Source organism: Microtus pennsylvanicus, chromosome 17 (genome assembly GCF_037038515.1).
Source record: "Microtus pennsylvanicus isolate mMicPen1 chromosome 17, mMicPen1.hap1, whole genome shotgun sequence".
In the NCBI taxonomy this organism is placed as follows: domain Eukaryota; kingdom Metazoa; phylum Chordata; class Mammalia; order Rodentia; family Cricetidae; genus Microtus; species Microtus pennsylvanicus.
Genome location: NC_134595.1, coordinates 35,475,396 through 35,495,387, shown reverse-complemented (window position 1 = coordinate 35,495,387; position 19,992 = coordinate 35,475,396). Strand labels below are relative to the sequence as shown.

The following is a 19,992-nucleotide window of genomic DNA, read 5'->3' as shown; positions in this document are numbered from 1 at the left end:
AGACGAAGCATATAATCATAAAATTTCATAGCCAAAACTCACCCACACTCCAGCCTCCAACTCAATACTGCTATAAGTACACTGTTTTCTCTTTGACAAAGAAGAAGTTAAAATACAGTTAGTCTATTGTGAGCTGGTTTTCTTACGCCCACACCCCATGTCCTCTCCTTCTCTGTCCAATAGTTGATCTCTAACGTGCATATTAAATGGCAAGCAAGGTAGTGGTGTGAAAAAAAAATGAAACAGTCAAAGAAAGACCTGTGCCCTCTTGGCACCTATTAGTGAGAAAAATCAACTGTGTTGCTCTGAAAGGAATATTCTCGTGCCTTGAAACAACACCCACGCTAGTTCTTTGTTTTCCTTCTCACCTTCGAATTTCTGTGTCTATGAAAGTCAAGTAGAAGGGTCTCCTCCTCAGTCATGCCTGCCCAGAGCCCCTCCTTACAATGATGTCTGATCATTTTAGATGGCATGGGTTCCCTCTGCATCAGAATATAGAATATGAAACTGCAAAGCTGTCCGTTGTGCTACAGGTGGAGAAGCCTGGTTTAAGCTCTGTACCAGCGATCTGCTGGAGCAGAAGGAAGAGTGTGGGAATGGGGTCCAGGCGCTCAAGCAACTAATCTGTCACTCTCTCTTCCCCAGTGGCAGGCCATATCCTTGACAGTCATCGAGAAGGTGCAGATTGCAGCTGCCATCTTGGGTTCTCTCTTCCTCATCGCCAGTATCTCTTGGCTCATCTGGTCGACCTTCAGTCCCTCAGCAAAATGGCAACGCCAAGACCTCCTCTTCCAGATCTGCTACGGGATGTATGGCTTCATGGACGTGGTGTGCATAGGTGGGTCTGAGGTGTTGTCTCCATGAGAAGTAATGAGCCACATGGTAAGGAAATGGAAAGATCCCCAGCATCCCCGTCTACTTGGAGATAGAACAGGGGTTGAGACCCGTGACCTCGGGTAAGACTATAGCTTAGGTATAAGAGGTGGGTGGGAAAGGAGGGGGGCAGGACAAAGATAAATTGAAATCATTTCCAAACAAATCTATCTTGCCCAGTTAGAGACAAGGATGAAGCTTGCCTCCGAGGTAAAGAAGGTCATTTGTTGAATTCATCTGCAGGGGTGTGGAAGGCTTCTCATTGCACAGCCTACAAGCCATGACTTGGCATATCTATACAGCAAGAAGCCCAGAAGCAGCCATGATGAGAACTGCCTTTCTATTTTTATTTTATGTATGTATATACATGTGGGTGGATCACATGTGAATGCGTGAACGAAGGTTTATACATACATACACATGTAAGTGTACATGTGCACAGGACATAGGTTTATGGGAAGGCAGTCAGAAGACAACTTTGGGTGTTGTCTTCAGGTGCCTTCCACCTTTAGTTTGAGACAGGGTCTCTCATTGTCCTGGAACTTTGCCATGGAGGCCAGATGAACTGGCCAGTAGGCTCCAGTATGTCCTCCACACCTGGCTTTTCACACGGACTTGGGATCAGAACTAGGTCCTCACACCTGTAAAACAAGCCTTTCTACAAAGTCGCCTCTTCGCCTCTGGCCTTCTCTTCTTCTGTAAGCCTGTTCTATACCCCAACTCTCTCTAATCTAGTAGTATGTGTAGGACTGGGGTTCCACACAGCTCCAGGAGCCCCGTGTGGGAGTAGGAAAGAGAATGCTGTTCTAAAGCCTCACCTCTGCTTCACAGTGAGTTCTTCACGGTGAGGCAGGCGTGAGGCTTCCGAACAGCATTTGTAGTCATTCCAGGTAAGATGGGGTTTAAACAGCTTCAGGGTTTTAGGACAAAGAAGTTAGGACCCACTTCTTTAGTTCCCGCCTCTTCCCTACCCAATCCTGAAGTCAACTCTTTTCTCCTGTTTTCCACCATAGCTGGTGGAGGGTTGGGTTCTTTTTGTTTCAATGGGGGATTGTTGAGTATTGACTGCAAAGGTTTGCTCCATGCAAACGAGGAGGTAGAAATGGCTCTGTTTGCTCTAAATGGCGCATGGTTAAACAGTGACTATACATCCTCATCTGGAACTCTTGTTGTATCCCCAGGTCACAGCACTGGGGGCATGAATGTAGTGCAATGTTCTTCTCCATCAGTGGTGTTACATCAAATCTGCTACACCGCTCTGTTCAACAGGATAACATCTCGTTATAATTGAGCTGAGATGATGGCGATATGAATTTCTTTGGGATCATTTAATATTAGAAATTGAAAAGACCTGGAGACTATCCTACTGATCTCAGAAGCCACGGCTGATCACAGTAATACCGGACCTTGTATGTTTATCTAAGTCAATGGATCGTGTCTCTCTGGCTAACTAATTCAATATATCAATCCTGGGGACAAAGATTATTTTCCCTATTTTCCAGATTGTGAAATCTTGAAAGGTTCATCGCGGACTAACTCAGCAGGAAAGTAGGACCTATGTTTCAATGCTTTCCCAGGCTGACCATAGACAATGCTAAAAAGCGACATAAAACAGAGAGTGCCATGTGACCTAGACAAGGGAGCAGGGGCTGGCAGGCAGGAGTGGGCGGCTGTAAGCAGATCCTGGTGGTGGTTGTGATATGGTGGCTGTGATGATGACCATCGGTGATGCTGGTGGTTGTAAAGGTGACATTCGGTATTGCTTGCCCCTCTTCTGCAGTCTGTCCCCAGTAATACAGCTAACACTGGCTGGGTGTGACATAGAGGCTTTCTGAAGGGAGGATCAAGTGGAAGCTGCAATATTCAGCAGAGATGCTTTTCGTTTTGGTCTCAACTAGTCGCTCAGCTTCACTAGAAAGCAAAGTTGGCATCTGTCTACGGAGTGCAAGACGGCAGCTCAGCTCACTTCTCTTGGCACAGCCCCCTTCCACATGCCTCTAAGTCCAGGCTCATTCCTTGGCTCGAAAGTAAAACGAGATCCACAATGCCATTGCAGGGTCGACCTGAGCACAGTTTTCAGACGACCTGGAAATATTGGTTGGGAAAGGAATGTTGCGTAAAAGAATCCATATCCAACAGGTCCAAGCTACTGTATTAAGCCATGCAGAACCTGGATTTAAAAAAATGTATATGATCAGGAGAAAAGAAAATAAGTCCAGGACAGGGCTGGCTCTAAGGGGCTAAGGGAATAGTCAACCCATCTGCCGCTACCAGTTTCTGGATTTCCTACGTTTTTCAGACACCAGCAACAATGTGTTCCCTAACACTGCTAAATAGGCATGATAGTAAAGATGTGTGTGAGCACTAAATGGGTGGCTCTTTGTGTATGGATCTTTTAAAAATATACTTAATTCTCTATTGGAGGAGCATGAAGGGGCTGTTGACAGTTCAGGATGGAGGGGGGACTCTGTGGCAAGATCCCACGAAGCCAAAAGCAAACACTGTCTGCTTAGTGGTTGTGAAACCAAGTCTGTCTCGTTCGCAGCTATATCCACCCAGCTGGCTTTTGGGAGCATTGGTAATCACCAAGAAAACCCAGAGTAATGATTCTGTACAAGAATGGTCTTTAGCTCATCAAAGGAGTTTGCCTGAAGTGGCTGCCAGGGTCTCCAGTTTCCCCATGGCGTACAGCATATCTCCAGGGCTGAGGTCAATGACGTTGGATGTGAGCATTTCCAGTGGGTAATACATTTCATGATACAAACTGTCCCCAAAGACCAGGAACCTCTTGGTTTAGAGTCTTAAGCTCCTAGCTTAAGTTCTCAACATGGGGATTGTGATCCCTTTGGCAAGCCTCTATTACCAAAAAATAGGTACATTACAATTCATAACAGTGACAAAATTACAGTTATGGAGTAGCAATGAAAAGATTTTTATGGTTGGGGGGGGTCACCACAACATGAGGAACTGTAGTAAAGGGTCACAGCATTTGGGAGGTTGAGAACCACTGCCCTAGAGCAACGCATACTAACTACCATGAACGTCAACTATAAGTTACAAGAACACAGAAAACCACCAAGCCCCTTGAAAGAAGTGATGAGGGCGCAACAGCTCTCCGAGGATCTGAGAGCTGAGCACTGTGATCCATATTTCAACTCTGGGGCTTCACTAACCCGTGCTGTACTAACCCAGGCTTAGCTGTGCTCTGGGTCACACAGCTCAGCCTGCAACAGGGTCAAGGATGGAACCACAGACCTCTGACTCTAATTCCAGGGCACTTTCCATGGCCTATTTTTTTCTAAAAATATTATTTATTTGTCTATTTTACATATATGAATATTTTGCCTGCATTTACGTCTACGCATCAGAAGACAGCATCAGACAGTTGTGAGCTACTGTGTGGGTGCTGGGAATTGAACTCAGGGCCTTTGGAGGAGCAGAGCGTGCTCTTAAGCAGTGAGCTGTCTCTCCAGCCCCTCTGGCTGCTCCATATGAAATTATACTTAACCATTTAAGGATGACCCATAACCTAACAATGTTGTAACACAGCGGACTTCAAGGGAGGCAGAAATTAACCCAGCCATAACCATCACAACAATCGGATGTTCACTGGGCCACATCTACTCCAGTCTTTTGTTTGGGATTCAGGTGGTTGGTCATCGTTATACCTTTTTAAAAGTCGGTGCTGTTTTAATGTCAATGGAGAAAGGGACTTTAGAAATTAGGATGATATTTGGACAGTCTACCTGCCTGTGCTACTCTCTGGAGAGGGGTATTTTAGGTTAGGTAAATCTAATTCTAGCTCTTAACATGGACATGGGAAATCTATTCATTATACACAAACATTATTGAGAGGAGAGAGAGAAAGCACATTGCATAGACACATTGAGACATTGAGACACAAGAGGCTCCTGTTCTGGAGGATCTCAATCTCATGGAGGAAAGTGACCACTGACACTCAGAAATCAGAGCTGTGCTGGGGTCTGGATACAGACACGGTTCCCAGGAAGGGAAAACTGGGTCAAAGGGCTTGGAATGACTGTAACTGTTTCTTCAATAGCATCTACTGACTGCCTTGCTTTCCCCTAAACTCAAGACACGTAAAAGAGAGATGAATGAGAGCTATCTGTCCAAGAGTTCAGTCTCCAAGCACAGAATAACTTTGGGAGGGTGTCTATCGGAGCCGAGAGGAAGATAGGACAGAGCAGAGAACAATGAACCCTCTTGAAGACCCTAAGAGACTTGTTGAAAGAACTCTACCATTAAGTTGGTTACAAAAGCTAAACCAAAGTTTGTCCAAAAGAGAGAGAAGAATATTCTAGGCAAAGGGACTCATCTGCGTGGAAACACAGAGTGAGCAAGGTGTGCTAGAAAGCTAAGTGTGTTTGTGTGGCTTAGTGGCAGAGACACAGAGCAGGAGGTTGCTGAGGAGCAATGGGTTTGGGGAAGCTGGCTGACATCAAGTCATATGCTAAGAACTCTGGCACTGTTTCGCTGAGGACACAGAAGCAATGCCAAAATTTTACATAGGAAAGTCTGGTTAGACATATGTTTTTAAACCTATAAATCTAGCACCTATGGGAAGCATAGATCAGAGCTGGGCAGATCGGAAGTAGGAGGGACTGGCTGACAAATGCTTGTGCTAATCAGAGCAGGAAACAGAGACGCCACACAGGAATGGCGGGAAAGAAGTATAGAGGCAACCAGGGGATTCACACAGTCTGCGGAATGGATGGGATCAGGCAGGCAGTAGCTGGAACATAAGTTTGTCAAAGATGTCAGAACAAAAAGACCACCTTAAGCCTAAAGTGCAGACAGAAGGCCAAAAGCTGTCCCTAAACCAAGGGTTTGTAGCCAAGAGAAACAAGTTATTATAGACTGCAGAGATGAGAAGGCAGGGCCAGGGAAGGTGGATCACAGGGCCTGGGATCTTGGGGAGGGTAGGGGCAAAAAGGCCTTTCAGAGCACACAGGTGGTTCTTTCTATGACATAGAGGAAGATGTTGAGGGCATTGGGCCAGTCCTGTAAGAGTTGGTGGCTAAGTGGAAGAAGGGGGATAATAAGGGAAGGGAAGGGAAGGGAAGGGAAGGGAAGGGAAGGGAAGGGAAGGGAAGGGAAGGGAAGGGAAGGGAAGGAGCTTTAGTCCATGCGCAGGGTTCTGCTCACAGTTGGGTCAGATCTGAAGCAGATGTGGAGATCGACAGGAAGAGCTGGAATTGTGGGATTTGCTGAGTTAGTGTCGAAGGGATGCTCAGAGAAGAGGTAGCTTAGGGACATAGGACAGGTGGCGTTAACCATTTAAGGAACTGATGGAGACAGAGCGGGGAGAACAGGGGGAACTAAGTCTCTGAGGTCAGAACGGTGGCATCTGAACTGGCAGGAGTGGCAAGATGGGATGGTCTGGGGCCAGAGCCATCTCAGTTTCTTACTAACTTTGTGTCCTCAAGTGAGCTTACCCCCACCCCTGCCCCCGCTCCCTGTTCTTCCTTGGGGAAGAACAGCGTCACTGGAGACTTGTTGAGAGGACCAAGACAGCACATGTAGACGGCAGGTCCTCAGAACAATGAGTGCCCAGGATAGGAGACACATGACCAGAGTGCAATCCCCTTAAAGTGAGCAGTCAGCCAAGGTTCGCCAGCTGTCACTGGTTCAGTCACAGTGGAGACAGAGACGGAGCCTGAACCTGCCTTTCTTGTACAGTCTGCTCTTATTTTGAGCAGCATCTTTTTTTGAAGGTTCACAATTCCACACTCACTGCCTTCCACCAAGATCCGACTATACGTGGTGGCCTGAGTCCACCTGCCTTCTCTTCAGTCATCTGTAATGACGCTGTTTCCCGTAGCTGAAGTTGACAGAACCTTCCAGCAAACAAATGGCATTCTCTGCTCCGGTGGGTCATGTGACTAGGGCTTAATAAGAGAAAATTAATTTAAAAGCTTTGGCAACAAACATAATTTTTAATCATTCCACAGACCTAAGAGACTGACCCTCAAAAAGTCAACTCTGAAGTCAATACTGCAAAAATGAGGCTGTCATCTTGTCGTGTGTGTTTGTCACTTCTGAGTGGAGTAGGGTTGGGGAAAGAAGAAGAATGTTTCGAGATCACTTCCAAACCTTTAACAACAGAATATTAGAGCAGCCATTAGGTACAGAAACAACTGTTGTCATAGTTTCTTCTCTGTGCAGTCCCTTGAGGTTCCATCTTGTGATGTGTGGATATCTAGCCCCTGTCCAGAAAACACCGGGAATAGGAGAAGGGCAAAAAGACTGTGAAACATTTGTAGTTTTGAATCTAATATTAGGGCCAGTGAGAACACTCAGTGGGTAAAGGAACCCTGGGATCTAGAAGGTAGAAGGAGAAAACTGATTCTGACAATTTGTCCTCTGACCTCCACACACATGCTTACACACACACACACACACACACACACACACACACACACACACACACACAAATAAGTAAATACATTTAAATCTTAATTTTAATTCTGATGAAGTCGTTCTGGGTAGAAATGACTCTACCTATCCAGCCTGTTATTTCCCTGAACACCGGACAGCAAGCTGTGGCAGCCTGGTCCAATAGAATCTCGGAAAGTCAGATGTCACCTAACAACCTCTTTGGCCTTAGGCATATTTCCTTTCTACAAATGGTTTCCTCATACCCCGCCCAGGATTGAGAAGTTACTTACCGAGTGAAATGATGGTAGAGTTTCACAAGGGTGTTTCACTGTGGCGGTAGGGCATCCCAGGAATGCCGAGCTGGGCGTGAGAAGCATCAGCTTCATAAAGGGATGAGAGAGTGGGTGGTCTTGTTATTAGCAGGGAGTTTGTCCAGTGTCTGGATTAAGGTTGACTCCTATCTTACCACCTGGAGCCTCGTGGGCACAAGCATCTCTCTCCATAGCTAGGTTGCTGGATGCATTGGAGTGAGGATGATGACTCAGGAATGCTGTGTCGGTCCATTAGTGGGCTGGTGATAATCAATAGCATAGATGCTCAAACCAGTTAATACCTGTTGGGGATGCCATGACACATGCCATCGAGCCACAAACTGCTTTTCTCTGAAGGTGTATTTGTTAGGTAACGTGAGTAACCAACGTCGTGCAACCATCAGTGGTTTAACCCAGCAAGGTTCCAGAAGAGCAAGAGACTGCTCCACACCGTAATCCAGGAATCCGAGCCCCTCTCACTCTGCAGCCCCATGGACTTTAGGCTTTTAAGCCTTTTGCGTCTGTCTAGAATTAAGCAGGTCTTCCTCTAACACTTTTCCTTCAATGCCTGTTTCCTAAACATTGGCCAGAATCTGTACACATTCACACCGGGGATGTGGCCTTTCCTAATTCAGAACGGGACAGGAAAGGCAAGTCCTGCCCAGTGGCAGCTATATACGGAGGGACAACCATGGATACTGGCCATCTCTATCACTACAAGCCCACTCTGCTGAGTAACTTCAAAACATTCTGAGCTGTGATAGTCGGATGAAAGAAAAACACCCTAGTTCCTAACTATCGTCTGTTAAAGCCTCAAGGATTTGAAGAACCCAAATTCTCCATGGATACAGAATACGTCAGTTACTTTTGCATAGCTGTAACCAAAGTGTCTGACAGAAACAATCTAAACCAGAGACGCTTGTTTCAGCTTAGGGTGTCAGGGGCTACAGTCCATCCTGGCAGGGGAGACACTGAGGTGGGGTGACTAGCCACTGTAGTGGGAGAGTGCAGTGGAGGCTTGTTCATAAGATGGGAGACAGGGAGCAGGGAAAGCGGGCTGGAAACGGGGGCACATGCAGCCTTCAAAGCCTCCCTCCCCCATGACCTACTTATGCCAGCCAAGCCCCACCTCCTAATGGCTCCACAGCCTTCAAAATAGCACCCCAAGCAGGGGACTGAGGGCCTGCGGGGGACATTTTGGATTTGAACAATAACACAGAGTTTTGGTATGTCTGCCTACACAAACAACTTTTTAAATTTATAATAACATATGTGAAGCACAGCCTGGCTGTGCCTGGGATGCATGAAGACATCTCTCCGGAGAGCATGAGGTGGCTTTGCCAATCTGGCGTCCCCAGCCACACCAAAAATAGCTGGTTATATTTACTTATTTATTATCTATGTAAGATGAAATCATGTGATATTTATTGACTAACGATGATAAGACAATCACTAGCATTCATTATGCATTGCGTTCTAAGTACTGTGAAAAGTGCTTCATATACCGTAGGGTTTGTTTGGTTTTTTTTTTTAATCTTCTTTACCCCATGCAACTCTATGTTACGGCTGCAATTACAGTGCCAATCCTCCTGATGGGAAAGCCAAGAATAGAGGTGACCCTCACAGAGTGTTTGATGTAGAACACAATTTCACGTTGGCTGCTGTTCAAGCAACACATCACACATTAAAACACATGTTGTGCAAGAGATCTTATCAGTCATGCTAGTAGAAATTGTATATAAGCACATGGAATTAAAAACAAACTAGTTACCTTCTCCGTAGTCTTTTGAGAGGTGTGCACATGACTTGGAGCACGGAGCAGGAAGGAGCGTCAGTCACGGGGCACTGCTCTGGTTTGGATACTCTAGGGTGACGTCCCTACTTCATAGACAAACTGTGGGTCATTGAACAAGATGGTTAGCATCCCTGAGCTCAGTTTCCTCTTCTCCAAAACAGAGCTAAGATGGCTCCCCTCATAGGTAAGTTTCTGTGACGAATCTTTCATTTTGCAAAGCCCTTTTAGAGTGACAGAACATTGTAAGCACTCAAGAAATACTGACTTCATCACCATGACTTTCACCATCACCATAGCCTTCCGCATCACCTCTAAGCATTGATACCACGCAGTGCAGCTGAAGAAGGCCAAGCCTCATGTCCGCAGTCAGAGCCCACAGCTTCACAAAGGAACCTTGCAGAAAAAAAACCCAACTGCACAGGTCAGTACAGTACAGAAGCAAACCCTTCAGTGACACCAGTACCTATTGAGGCTCCAAATTTCTCTCTCCCCGGTCCAGTCCGATTGCATAAAGCTCACTTCACCCCCAGGCAGTCCACCGTCTATTCCTTTCTGCGGAAGTGGCTTCTCATAGGTCTGCATTGCCCCTGGGAAGCAGAGGGGCGGCAACGGTTCCCACTCAGAAGCCTCAAGACACACTCTGTACCTTGACCAAAGTCAACCGGACCCATCAGGAGCCTAGCTAGAATGAAAGCTCTGGCAGAAGTCCCATCAAGGGGACACTCCCTTTCAGTGCCCAGGCACTGACAGACGCTAAAGTAAAGGACACAGAAGAAAAGGGGGCTTCCGTTGTCCCTCACCAAATACTCTTGGCATCTCTTGGCCTTTGATGCTGTATTGCTGGAATCCTTCACGTCAAAGTGAGTTTGCCCAAGTGAGGCACCCGGGTCAATCCATCGCCACTTCTTTGGGCAGGCCCTCAGGAGTGCATCATGGCCACGCTGTGAGAAGCCTGAAGGTAGGTCCTGGAGAAGCCTTAGCACCTAGTTGCCAATCTGGTATCTCCCAGAAGCAATCCTCTGAGCCCACCAAAGTAGCTGGTCATATTTCTTCTATGTGTGCCTGCTACTTTCTTTAGTGTGAGTTCTAGGACCTGGTCTTTGAGGGGTGAAATCAGGAAGGCAAGTGTTTGAGAGTGGGTAGGGATTCAGGGAGAGACACAAGGTCATACCTCACCACTCTCCGGAAGAGAGGTAGCATTGTAGTTTGAGTGTGGCTATCCCCATACGCTCGTGTATTAGAACTTTGGAGCCCTAGCTGGTGGTGCTGTATTGGGAGGGTGTGGAACCTTTAGGAGGTGCAGCTTTTCTGGAAGACGTAGGTGGGTCGCTGGAAGAGGGCCTGGAGCATCATAGCCCCGCCTCGCTTCTAGTTGCACCCCCTTACTCCTTGTGGATGCAGTGTGGTGGAGCCCCTTCCTCTCTTAAGCCGCTTCTTGCCAGGTATTTGGTCACAGAAATGAAAAGAACAATTAATATAGGAAGCCTTCGAGGGAAGGGGTGACTGTGGTGGCGGGAAGGGAGGCCCCGAGGGGAGAGCTGACTCCACTCCTGTAGAGCCAGCTGGCGTCTAGAGCGCCTTTCACACAGCTGTCCTCCATAAACAACGGCTCCTCCTCACAATGGAGAAGGAGAAGGGCTCCACAGAAGAGCAGACGCCTATGGCGATAGGTAGGCAGTGAAGGGGGAAGAAGACATACGTGTGTCCTGCGGTCTTCCCTCCAATGGCCCACTTCATGTAGCCTCAATGGCAATGCCTGCCAAGTGTGGCACTCGGGACCCCTCTCATAAAAACACAAGGAGGGGAACACCAGTTCCAACTTGCTGTGATCAAATCCCTTGCTGAAGCCACAAGGCTTGCAAGTGGCAGATATACTTGCAAGTGGCTCTATATAACCTCACTGGCAGGGGACCTGACTCTAAATTCTGGGGACCAATGGTCTTTGGGTCTAGGAAGTGGCCATTTCTAACATTGCCCTATGTTTTGACATCTGTCACATCTGGACAGAGCTTTTTTTTTCCAAATTTACATGTACAAATTTGTACACGCACAAACACACACACACGCCCAAGTACACACATGGTTGTGCACATGATCATTGGCCGGTGTGCACGCATGTGTGTCCTCATGCATGTGGCAGCCAGAATGTCAATGTCAAGTGTCTTCTTCAATTGTCTCTCACTGAATCTGGACCCTGCACTTCAGCTATACTGGATGGTCAGTAGGCCCTAGGGAGCCTCCCATGTCTAGGATATATATATATATATTATGGGATGCATATATTATGGTGTGTGGGTGTGGGTGTGTATCCCAGAGCTGGGATCATGGGCATCTGTCACACGTCTTTTACACGGATGTTGAGAACACAAACTCAGTTCTCCATGCACAGCAAACACTTTACTGTCTCTTCCTCCTCTTTTTGAAAAATAAAAATCTAGCTAGGAGGTGGGGGCACACACCTTTAATATCAGCACTCAGGAGGTGAAGACAGGAGGATCTCTGAGTTCGAGGCCAGCCTAGTCTACAGGGATAAACGTGCTGTCTAGGCAGTACTGCTCATCAAAGCCACCATGGGTGTCATCAGAGTCACCGGAGGCTTCTGTGCGATGCAGATTCTCAAGCCTGGTCCCAGACCGACTGAGTCAGGTCTCCTGGGAACAGAGCCAGGAATCTGTGAGTTACCATGCTCTCTGATTCTGCTATGCACCTACATTTCAAAAGCACCATTTCAGAATTGTCAACAACTTTCACGTCATGTAAGCCAGAACGCTGGCAAGAGATGAGGGTGGGAAGGAGTTTTCTGGGTCCCTGAGGGGGTTAGCTTTCCTGTAGACTTCTTGATCAACTTGGCGTGACCTGTTATTGTACACATGGTGGGAAGCAAGGCTGTGCCCCCACCGCACCCAACCCCACGGCAGGGGCTCAGAGACATACAGAGTGGGCACTCGGAAGAGACGGCATGGGGTTAAGTTGTGTCCCTCCACTCACAGGATAAACCTAATGGTCAAAATGTATCAAGGCTGGGAGGCTTTTTAGAGGACTCCTTGTTGTTGCTATGGTTATAGGGTGCGGAGGAGCTGTGCAAGCAGGACTGCCCACTCGCGGTGGTGACCAGCCTTCTTCCATTCCTCATGGTCTAAGCAAAAGGCCACTTCCTTATCTCAGCTGGAGATAGGGATAAGGGGTAGAGACATGTCTAACAACCTTTAGAACCTATAACCCTGAGAGAAAGGGGCGCCCAAAAGTTGGAGACACATTAGAGAAATGAAATGTCTATTCTTCGGAAGCAGCATTTACCACAAATACAATCACGATTTGGGTACATTGCAAAGACTCGCTCAAGAGCTATTAAATTGCATGGGAAATCCCAGGAAAGGACTCAGTTAAAATTTAATACATTTCTTGCCTCCCTCCTCCCTCCCTCCCTCCCTTTCTTCCTCCTTAGATTTTTTTCCTTGTTTGTTTTTGAGTCAGGGTCTCATGAAGCCTATGCTGGTTTCAAACTCTCTGTGTAGCCTGCCATGACCTAAGCTCCCCAGCCTACTGCCTCCACCTGTCACGGCTAGGATTGCAGGTTTGCACCACCACAATGGTTTTCGCCATACTGAGGACCAAACCCTGGGCCCGACAAATCCCTGGAAAGTGTTCTGCTGGGAGAGCGCCATCCCCGCCCCTTCCTTCTCCTATATCCCAAGCGCTTCAGCAATCGTTGTCTGCTCACCAGAGCTCAACCTTTTTCTCCGTCCACTGCCATTTTCTACCCTTCGCCCTTCTTTGCCTCCTTGTTGACTGCTCAGCAGAAGAGCCCGGACTCATCGTCCTTGTTTTTAAAAAAATATTCCTCCATGCAGGGAATCAGTAAATATCTTTGTGAAGCAAGAGGCGGGAGGGGCCGGGGGGTGCAGGGGGGAGAGTGGGAATGAGGTAGTTTATCTTTTTCCAACTTTTTCCAAATAAGTGTTATCTAGAAAAACAGGTGCACTGCTCCCTGCTCAGCCGCCTATCCGTTAAAATGCTTTAATTACCACCTGAACACTAGACAGGCAATTAAAAGGCAGTATTCAAACCAAAAATTTAAGGCACCCTCTTCAATCAGAGTAAAATTGTCTGATCGAGGAGCTAATTAAAAATGGAGTGTAGAGATTCCAGCCAGAAATTTTGTCTGGGGCCTCAAAAGCCCCCCGATTCTCTGTCCTCGGGCCCACACTCCTCTTTAGTAATGACTTTAGTGCCTAGGTAAACATGTAAGAGTAAGCAGAAGTAATGGGAGTTGGCAGCCCTGGGGACAGACGGGAAGCCTCAGTGTCCAGCACCCATCACACTGGGTCGGGGTCCATGGGGGTCATTAGGAAATCATGCTCTCTCTAAAGCTCTTGTCTGCGTTCCCCCCAGAGCTAGGAATCAGTGTGTCTCTCAGTGAACTCTTGAAAAGGCATAGAGAGAAATGCAATTTGGGGAGCTGTTGGATGCTGGAAGAAGTGGCAGAGGTGGCTGCTCTCCCCCCCCCCCAGAGTCTGTGTTGAAGCCCAGAAGCTGTGAGGTGTTCCCATGCAGGACTTGGGCTGTTGAGGAGGTGAGGGTAACTAGTCCATGTTGCCCCTGTGAGCCAGCTCTTGTCCTGGGGTTTCCATGGCTGCAGGACAAACTCTGTCTGTGTCTCCTGGCCAGTGACACAGATTCAGCCTTCCGACCTCTTCATTCTAAGGACAATCATCCTCTTCTTGTTTTGCTCATTCCTTCCCCTAGCCTCTCTGTGGTGACCCCTGGACAACAGGTCAGCATTAGTGACTTCTCTGAGTGCTTCTCTCATCAAGGCAGCTGTGTTCTGAGGAGACCGCCTCCCTCGTAGCTGTCTCTCTGGTGGGTGCTCTTTCACTATGGGGCCAAGAAGTAGTGTCCGCAGGCATCTCGCTGCCTGCCACTACACCCATCCACGCGGTCTTTGCTCCTCCCACCCTCAGGAGCTCCAACACTTTGAAATGCATTCCTCTTTACAGTCTTAGCCCTTGGTGCAGCTGGCTGCTGGCTGCCCTGGCTGACCTGCAGGCCTTTCTGCACATCACACACACACACACACACACACACACACTCCCACCGTTCCCACCTCGGCATTTTCACACATCAGTATACCGCCTTCTTGGAGGCATCTTGGAAATGTGTGGCTTGTTCTCTCTCTCTCTCTCTCTCTCTCTCTCTCTCTCTCTCTCTCTCTCTCTCTCTCTGTGTGTGTGTGTGTATTATTTTTTCCTTTTATTGAAAGTGGATTTTTTTTTCTCACTTAATGTATCTAAATTAAGCTTTTCCCTCACTCTATTCTTCCCCATTCCTCCCCAAGTCCCATCCCATCTGGATCCACCCCTTTCTGTCTCTCATTAGAGAACAGGCTTCTAAAGGATTATAATAAAATATAATAATATGAAAACTATCACATCAGAGTTGGACAAAACAAACAGAAGGAAAAGAGAAGACAATGACCCACTCCTTCGCACACTCAGGGGTTCCATCAAAACACTAGATTGGAAGCCATAATACACGCACACACACACACACACACACACACACACAGGACCCAGGATAGACCTGTGCAGGCCCTGTGTATACTGATTCAGTCTCTGTGAATTCGTATATGCATTGATCCTATTGATTCAAAGGGCTTTGCTTTCTTGGTGTCTTCCACCCCTGTTGGCTCTTTGCACTTCCAGTTTGTGGGGTTCCCTAAGCCCTGAGGGGAGGGACTTGATGAAGAGATCTCATTCAGGCCTGAGTGTTCTGTGTAATGTTTAATTGTGGGTCTCTGCATTTGCTCCCACGCTGCAGGAGGAAGCTACTCTGGTGATAGCTGAACAAGGCACTGATCATATTTGTCTTTCTGCAGCTGGGATCCCTCCCTCTGGATGATTTCTTTCCGTGTGGTTTGTTTCCCATCGCAGTTGGACCCTAGAACTTACATTGAATTCTTTATTGTTTTCTTACAAGTGACTTCCTCTTTTGTTTTTTGTTTGTTTGTTGTTTTGTTTTTTTGCTTTGTTTTGGGTTTCTCTGTAGCCTTTGGTTCCTGTCCTGGAACTAGCTCTTCTAGACCAGGCTGGCCTCGAACTCACAGAGATCCGCCTGCCTCTGCCTCCGGAGTGCTGGGATTAAAGGTGTGTGCCACCACCGCCTGGCTCCCCTTTTGTTCTCTATCATTACTTTATCTATTAAGGCAATGGTTGTCAAGCTGTGGGTCATGACTCCTTTGAGAGGTCACATATCAGATACCCTGCATATTAGATGTTAACATTGTGATCCATAACAATAGCAAAAAATATAGCTATGAAGCAGCAATGAAATAATTTTATGGTTGGGGTCACAACACGAGGAACTGTGTTAAGGGTCACAGCACTAGGAAGGTTGAGGCACTGAACATATTAAGGCATTCCATTAATTAAAAACCACACATCAAGCTTTTCATATCATATGAACTTTTCTTCAGGATAAGAAAGGGGGTGTTAAAGCATGCTTGGGAGGTGTATATCAGAGCACTCAGCAAACTGTTTGGCTTGCAAGCAGGACGACCCTCAGTGGGTTCTGGGGATGCAAACTTAGGTCATGCGTAGCAAGCACTTGGCCTACTGAGTCATGTCCCCTGCCCTGGTGAGAGATTTCTTGAATCTGATTACAGAAAATGAAGAGATGTGACAACGGAAGAAAGAGGGTGGAGTGGTGTAAGAGGGAGAAGCAATAACTGTTTCTAGAAGTTGAAAAAGTAAGGAAACATGCTCCCCCAACCCTTCGGGAAGAGTAGGCCCCAATAGGTGACATCTGCACGCTAGCCCATGAGCCTGACCCCAGAACTGTAAGAGAATGTCTTTATGCCACTTCAGGCCACCTACCACCTTCTGGACACACACTGCGGCAGCCACAGTGAACCAATAGTCACCACCACCATCCAGATCCACATGCCAGCCCTGGGACCATCTACACCTCCGCGAATGGCACCTTCATCACCCAGCTAGGGCAGTTACTCAGATGCTTCCCTGTGCCCAAGGCTCATTTATCAGCAAATCTGTCAGCTCCTCCTGCAACCCACAGTCTGCCTCGAAAGGCATCTCCTTCCTTCACTGCTGTGTCCCTAGCACTGGCCACCCGTTTTCAGCTTCAATTAGGGTGTCGCTTCCCGCTTAAGTTTAGATTTCTGTTCTTGCCCTTTTTGGAGCACTAGTGAATTTCCTTAGAGCAAACCTGTCAACGCCATTCCTCCTTCTAAATCCCGTCAGGGGATAACAATTCATACTGGATAAAATCTAAGACACGATCAGAGCTGGAGCTCTGCCCCCCCCCCACATCCTCCTCTCTCTGCCTCTGTGTGCGTGTGCTGTGCTGGGCATGCCAGCCTCAGTGCCATAGCCTTTCTCTTCCCTCTTGCTAAGATGACTCGAAATGCTTACAGTCAAGGGCTATTTAACCCCACTTCATCTTCCTCCCAGCATGTGCCCGCACAGGAAAAGAATCTGGTTGGTTTATTTGCATACTTATATGTGCCTCCTCAGTTAAATGTGAGTTCTCTAAGGACAAGACTTCCTGTCTCCGGCCCTGCAGGGTCCCAAGTCCTTTGCAAGGCCTCCAGTTGATGGCCGTTTGTTTGCCTTGTGTGTGCCTTGTGTGTGGCCTGCTTGGTGTGGCTCGTTTCCACTGGCTCCCACTTCATTTGGCCAATTTAACTGCAGGAATGTTCGCTTTGCCAGAGGGATTTGTCTTTCAGGAGCATAGGCTATGCAAAGAGCCAAGGAGTGAAGTTTCAGATGCCATTCAGCAGGATTGAATTGACCACAGGATTTCACTTAGGTTGCCTTTTAAAGGTGCATGACTCATTCAACACCTGCTAAGCACAGGGTGTCGTGAATACATAATACAACGAGGAAAAATATTTACATGATGACTTAACTGAAGAATCTGATTGTGTCAAGCCAAGAAGGGGGCAGGGTGGAGCAGAAGGAGGTGAAGGCACCTCATGCAGATCCTGACTATTTCATGACCTTCTTCCTTCTGGTGACTCACGGAGCCCAGGAACCCAGAGGGGCTCTGGAACCAAGTGGCTTGGAGCTGGAAGGCAAATTTGGCATAAAATCAACACAGTGAAATAGCAGCTTCTCCAGTGCGTGCGTGTGTGTGTGTGTGCGCGCGCGCGCGTGTGTGTGTGCGCGCGCGCGCGTGCATGCGTGTGCGTAAGTCAAGGAAGTGGTGGCATTCGCCTACAGCCGCTGACCCTCTGTACTTAGCCGTTATCTTCTCTTCCTGCTAGGTCTCATCATCCACGAAGGACCCTCGGTATATCGCATCTTTAAGCGCTGGCAGGCTGTCAACCAGCAGTGGAAAGTGCTGAACTATGACAAGACAAAGGACTTAGAGGATCAAAAATCAGGAGGCAGGACAAACCTACGGACTTCCTCATCAACCCAAGCCAATATCCCCTCCACGGAAGAGGAGGTAGCCAGCCCCCCGGCCCGTGAGGAGGGCTCCACCAGGGCCGCCAGCCATCCCTCAGACCCTGTGTCCCAACACCACTGTGCTTACACCATTCTGCACATCCTGAGTCACTTGAGACCTCATGAACCGCGGAGCGCGCAGGGCAGCAGCCGAGAACTCGTCATGAGAGTCACCACGGTGTGAACGGAGGCTGGGAGGAAGGCTGAAACAGCACACACCACACCGCAGGAAAGAGGCTGGGCCAGGAGGGGCCCAGGGAGCAGGGATGGGAGGCAGAAATCCAGCAGTGGGTGGCGGGCCTCGGGGGAACCGGAGCAGAGGGGAGCAGAGGGGAGGAGCCTGGAGCAGAGGGGAGCAAAGGGGAGGAGCCTGTAGCAAAGGGGAGCAAAGGGGAGGAGCCTGGAGCAGAGGGGAGCAAAGGCGAGGCTGCCCCCTGGAGCCTTTTGGTTTCACAGCAAGGGAAAACCACAACAGTGGGTGGGACAAACCTGCCCCAAGGAAACACTCCTCCCCGGAGAGTGACAAGTAGCAAGGCACCCAGGAAAGGTTGGGCAGAAAATGGTGGCCGGTACCTGAGGTACCTGATGTACCTGTGGGTGAAAGGGCAACAAAGAGAAAAAGCGAAGGCCACCCAGGGAAGGGCTTTTGTAATCCACACTTCTCTCTCAGCCTTGGGTTTGCTCCTCCTTGGGTGATGCTTCCCAGCACTGGGTGCCCCAAGGGAGAGAGTGGGACCTTGTGAGCTTGTACCCCTACCATGCTTGATGGGGGCCTCTGCACTCAAATGGCTTTATGGACCCCCAAGAGATGGTTCAGGAAGGGAGCTGTTGACATGACTGGCCAGAGAGAAGGGGCTGCCTCCTTCAGAGAACTTTCCCAGCTGTTACTACAAGTGTCCCTTGAGCTCAAAGGCGGCTGAGGTTTAGAGATGGGTATCTTCTGTTTCTTGTTTGTTTTATGGTGATTTGATTCAAAGATGTTTACGGGATGGAGGACTCGCACACACACACATGCGTGCATATGTGTGTATGTGTGTGTGTGCGCGCGTGTGCAGAAGGAAGTATGGACTTCTCGTGAGTATCTGAAGCACATATCTGCTGCTATGGATTAACCTTCAAATGTCAGGCCAGGGACAATTCGCCCCGTTACTGAGCCCTACCCACGGCCAGGATAATGTAGTACCATGTCCTTTTGACCTTGGCATTTACAACGGCAGGCACACACATGCGCATACAGACATACACACATTCGCGCATACACACATACACATGCATACAAACATGCACACATACACATGCACACATACACACACGCATACATACACACACATGCATGCATACGCACACGTGCACACACATACACACACAGACCCTGCTACCTGGTTTTGCAGTATGGGGTAATGCTGGCTTGTGTTATCTGAAGGAAGGAGTGAACACCGATCTAAGTATTCCTGGTGACTTGGCACTGGTACCCTCCTTAAAGAGGCAGTTTGTCTTGTGCTCAGTGCTATGTGCACCTTGGTCCAGCTTGTGCAGCCAGTCAGGGAGCACTGTCTTAGGAGCCCATCTGTGTGATCTGGGATGTGATCCAGGGCCCTGCCAGGCAAGGCCACTGGGTAGTCACCTGCAGAGTTCCTTACTGTCATTGCACAATGGAAACGCCATCCTTGGGTATTAAATGGACACTGTCAAGTACTTTTTTAAACTAGTTTTTAGGGTTTTTTAAAACTCTCTGTTATTTGTAATATTCTCTTAAAAGCTTGGAAATAAATTTTCTTTCCCTACCACTTGTGTCTCTTTCCCATGTTTTCTTCTTTTCTCCTTGTCCTCCAGTGAGAGCCACTGTTCCTGTGCTTTGTCTCCCTTAGCAAGAGTTCAGTGTTTTCATTTCTTCTTTGAGAGTTCAGAAGCCAGGGTAGACAGGCATGCTGCCATCAGCGTGTATTGACACATAGGTACATGTGATGCCTTGTGTAGATGGTGTGCGTATGTGTGTGTATGTGCATGTGTGTGTGTGTGAGCCAGACATTAGGGCAGACAGGATGCTGCCATCAGTATGCATCCACGCATGTATTGATACATAGGTACACATGGGGCATGTATGTACATGGTATGCACGTACAAACCTACATCAAAACACTGAGATTCC

The 19,992-nt window shown here is 48.1% G+C and overlaps 1 protein-coding gene across 1 annotated transcript in view; it reads left to right on the top strand.

The window, feature by feature from the left end:
- Positions 1-19,629, top strand: part of Marchf4 (membrane associated ring-CH-type finger 4) — a 124,587-nt gene extending 104,958 nt beyond the window's left edge. Inside the window, exons 3-4 of the mRNA XM_075951701.1 lie at positions 646-838; positions 17,660-19,629. Of these exons, the coding sequence (XP_075807816.1) occupies positions 646-838; positions 17,660-18,027 (561 nt within the window). The 3' untranslated portion in view covers positions 18,028-19,629. The remainder of the gene's footprint in view (positions 1-645; positions 839-17,659) is intronic.
- Positions 19,630-19,992: the final 363 nt, after the last annotated feature.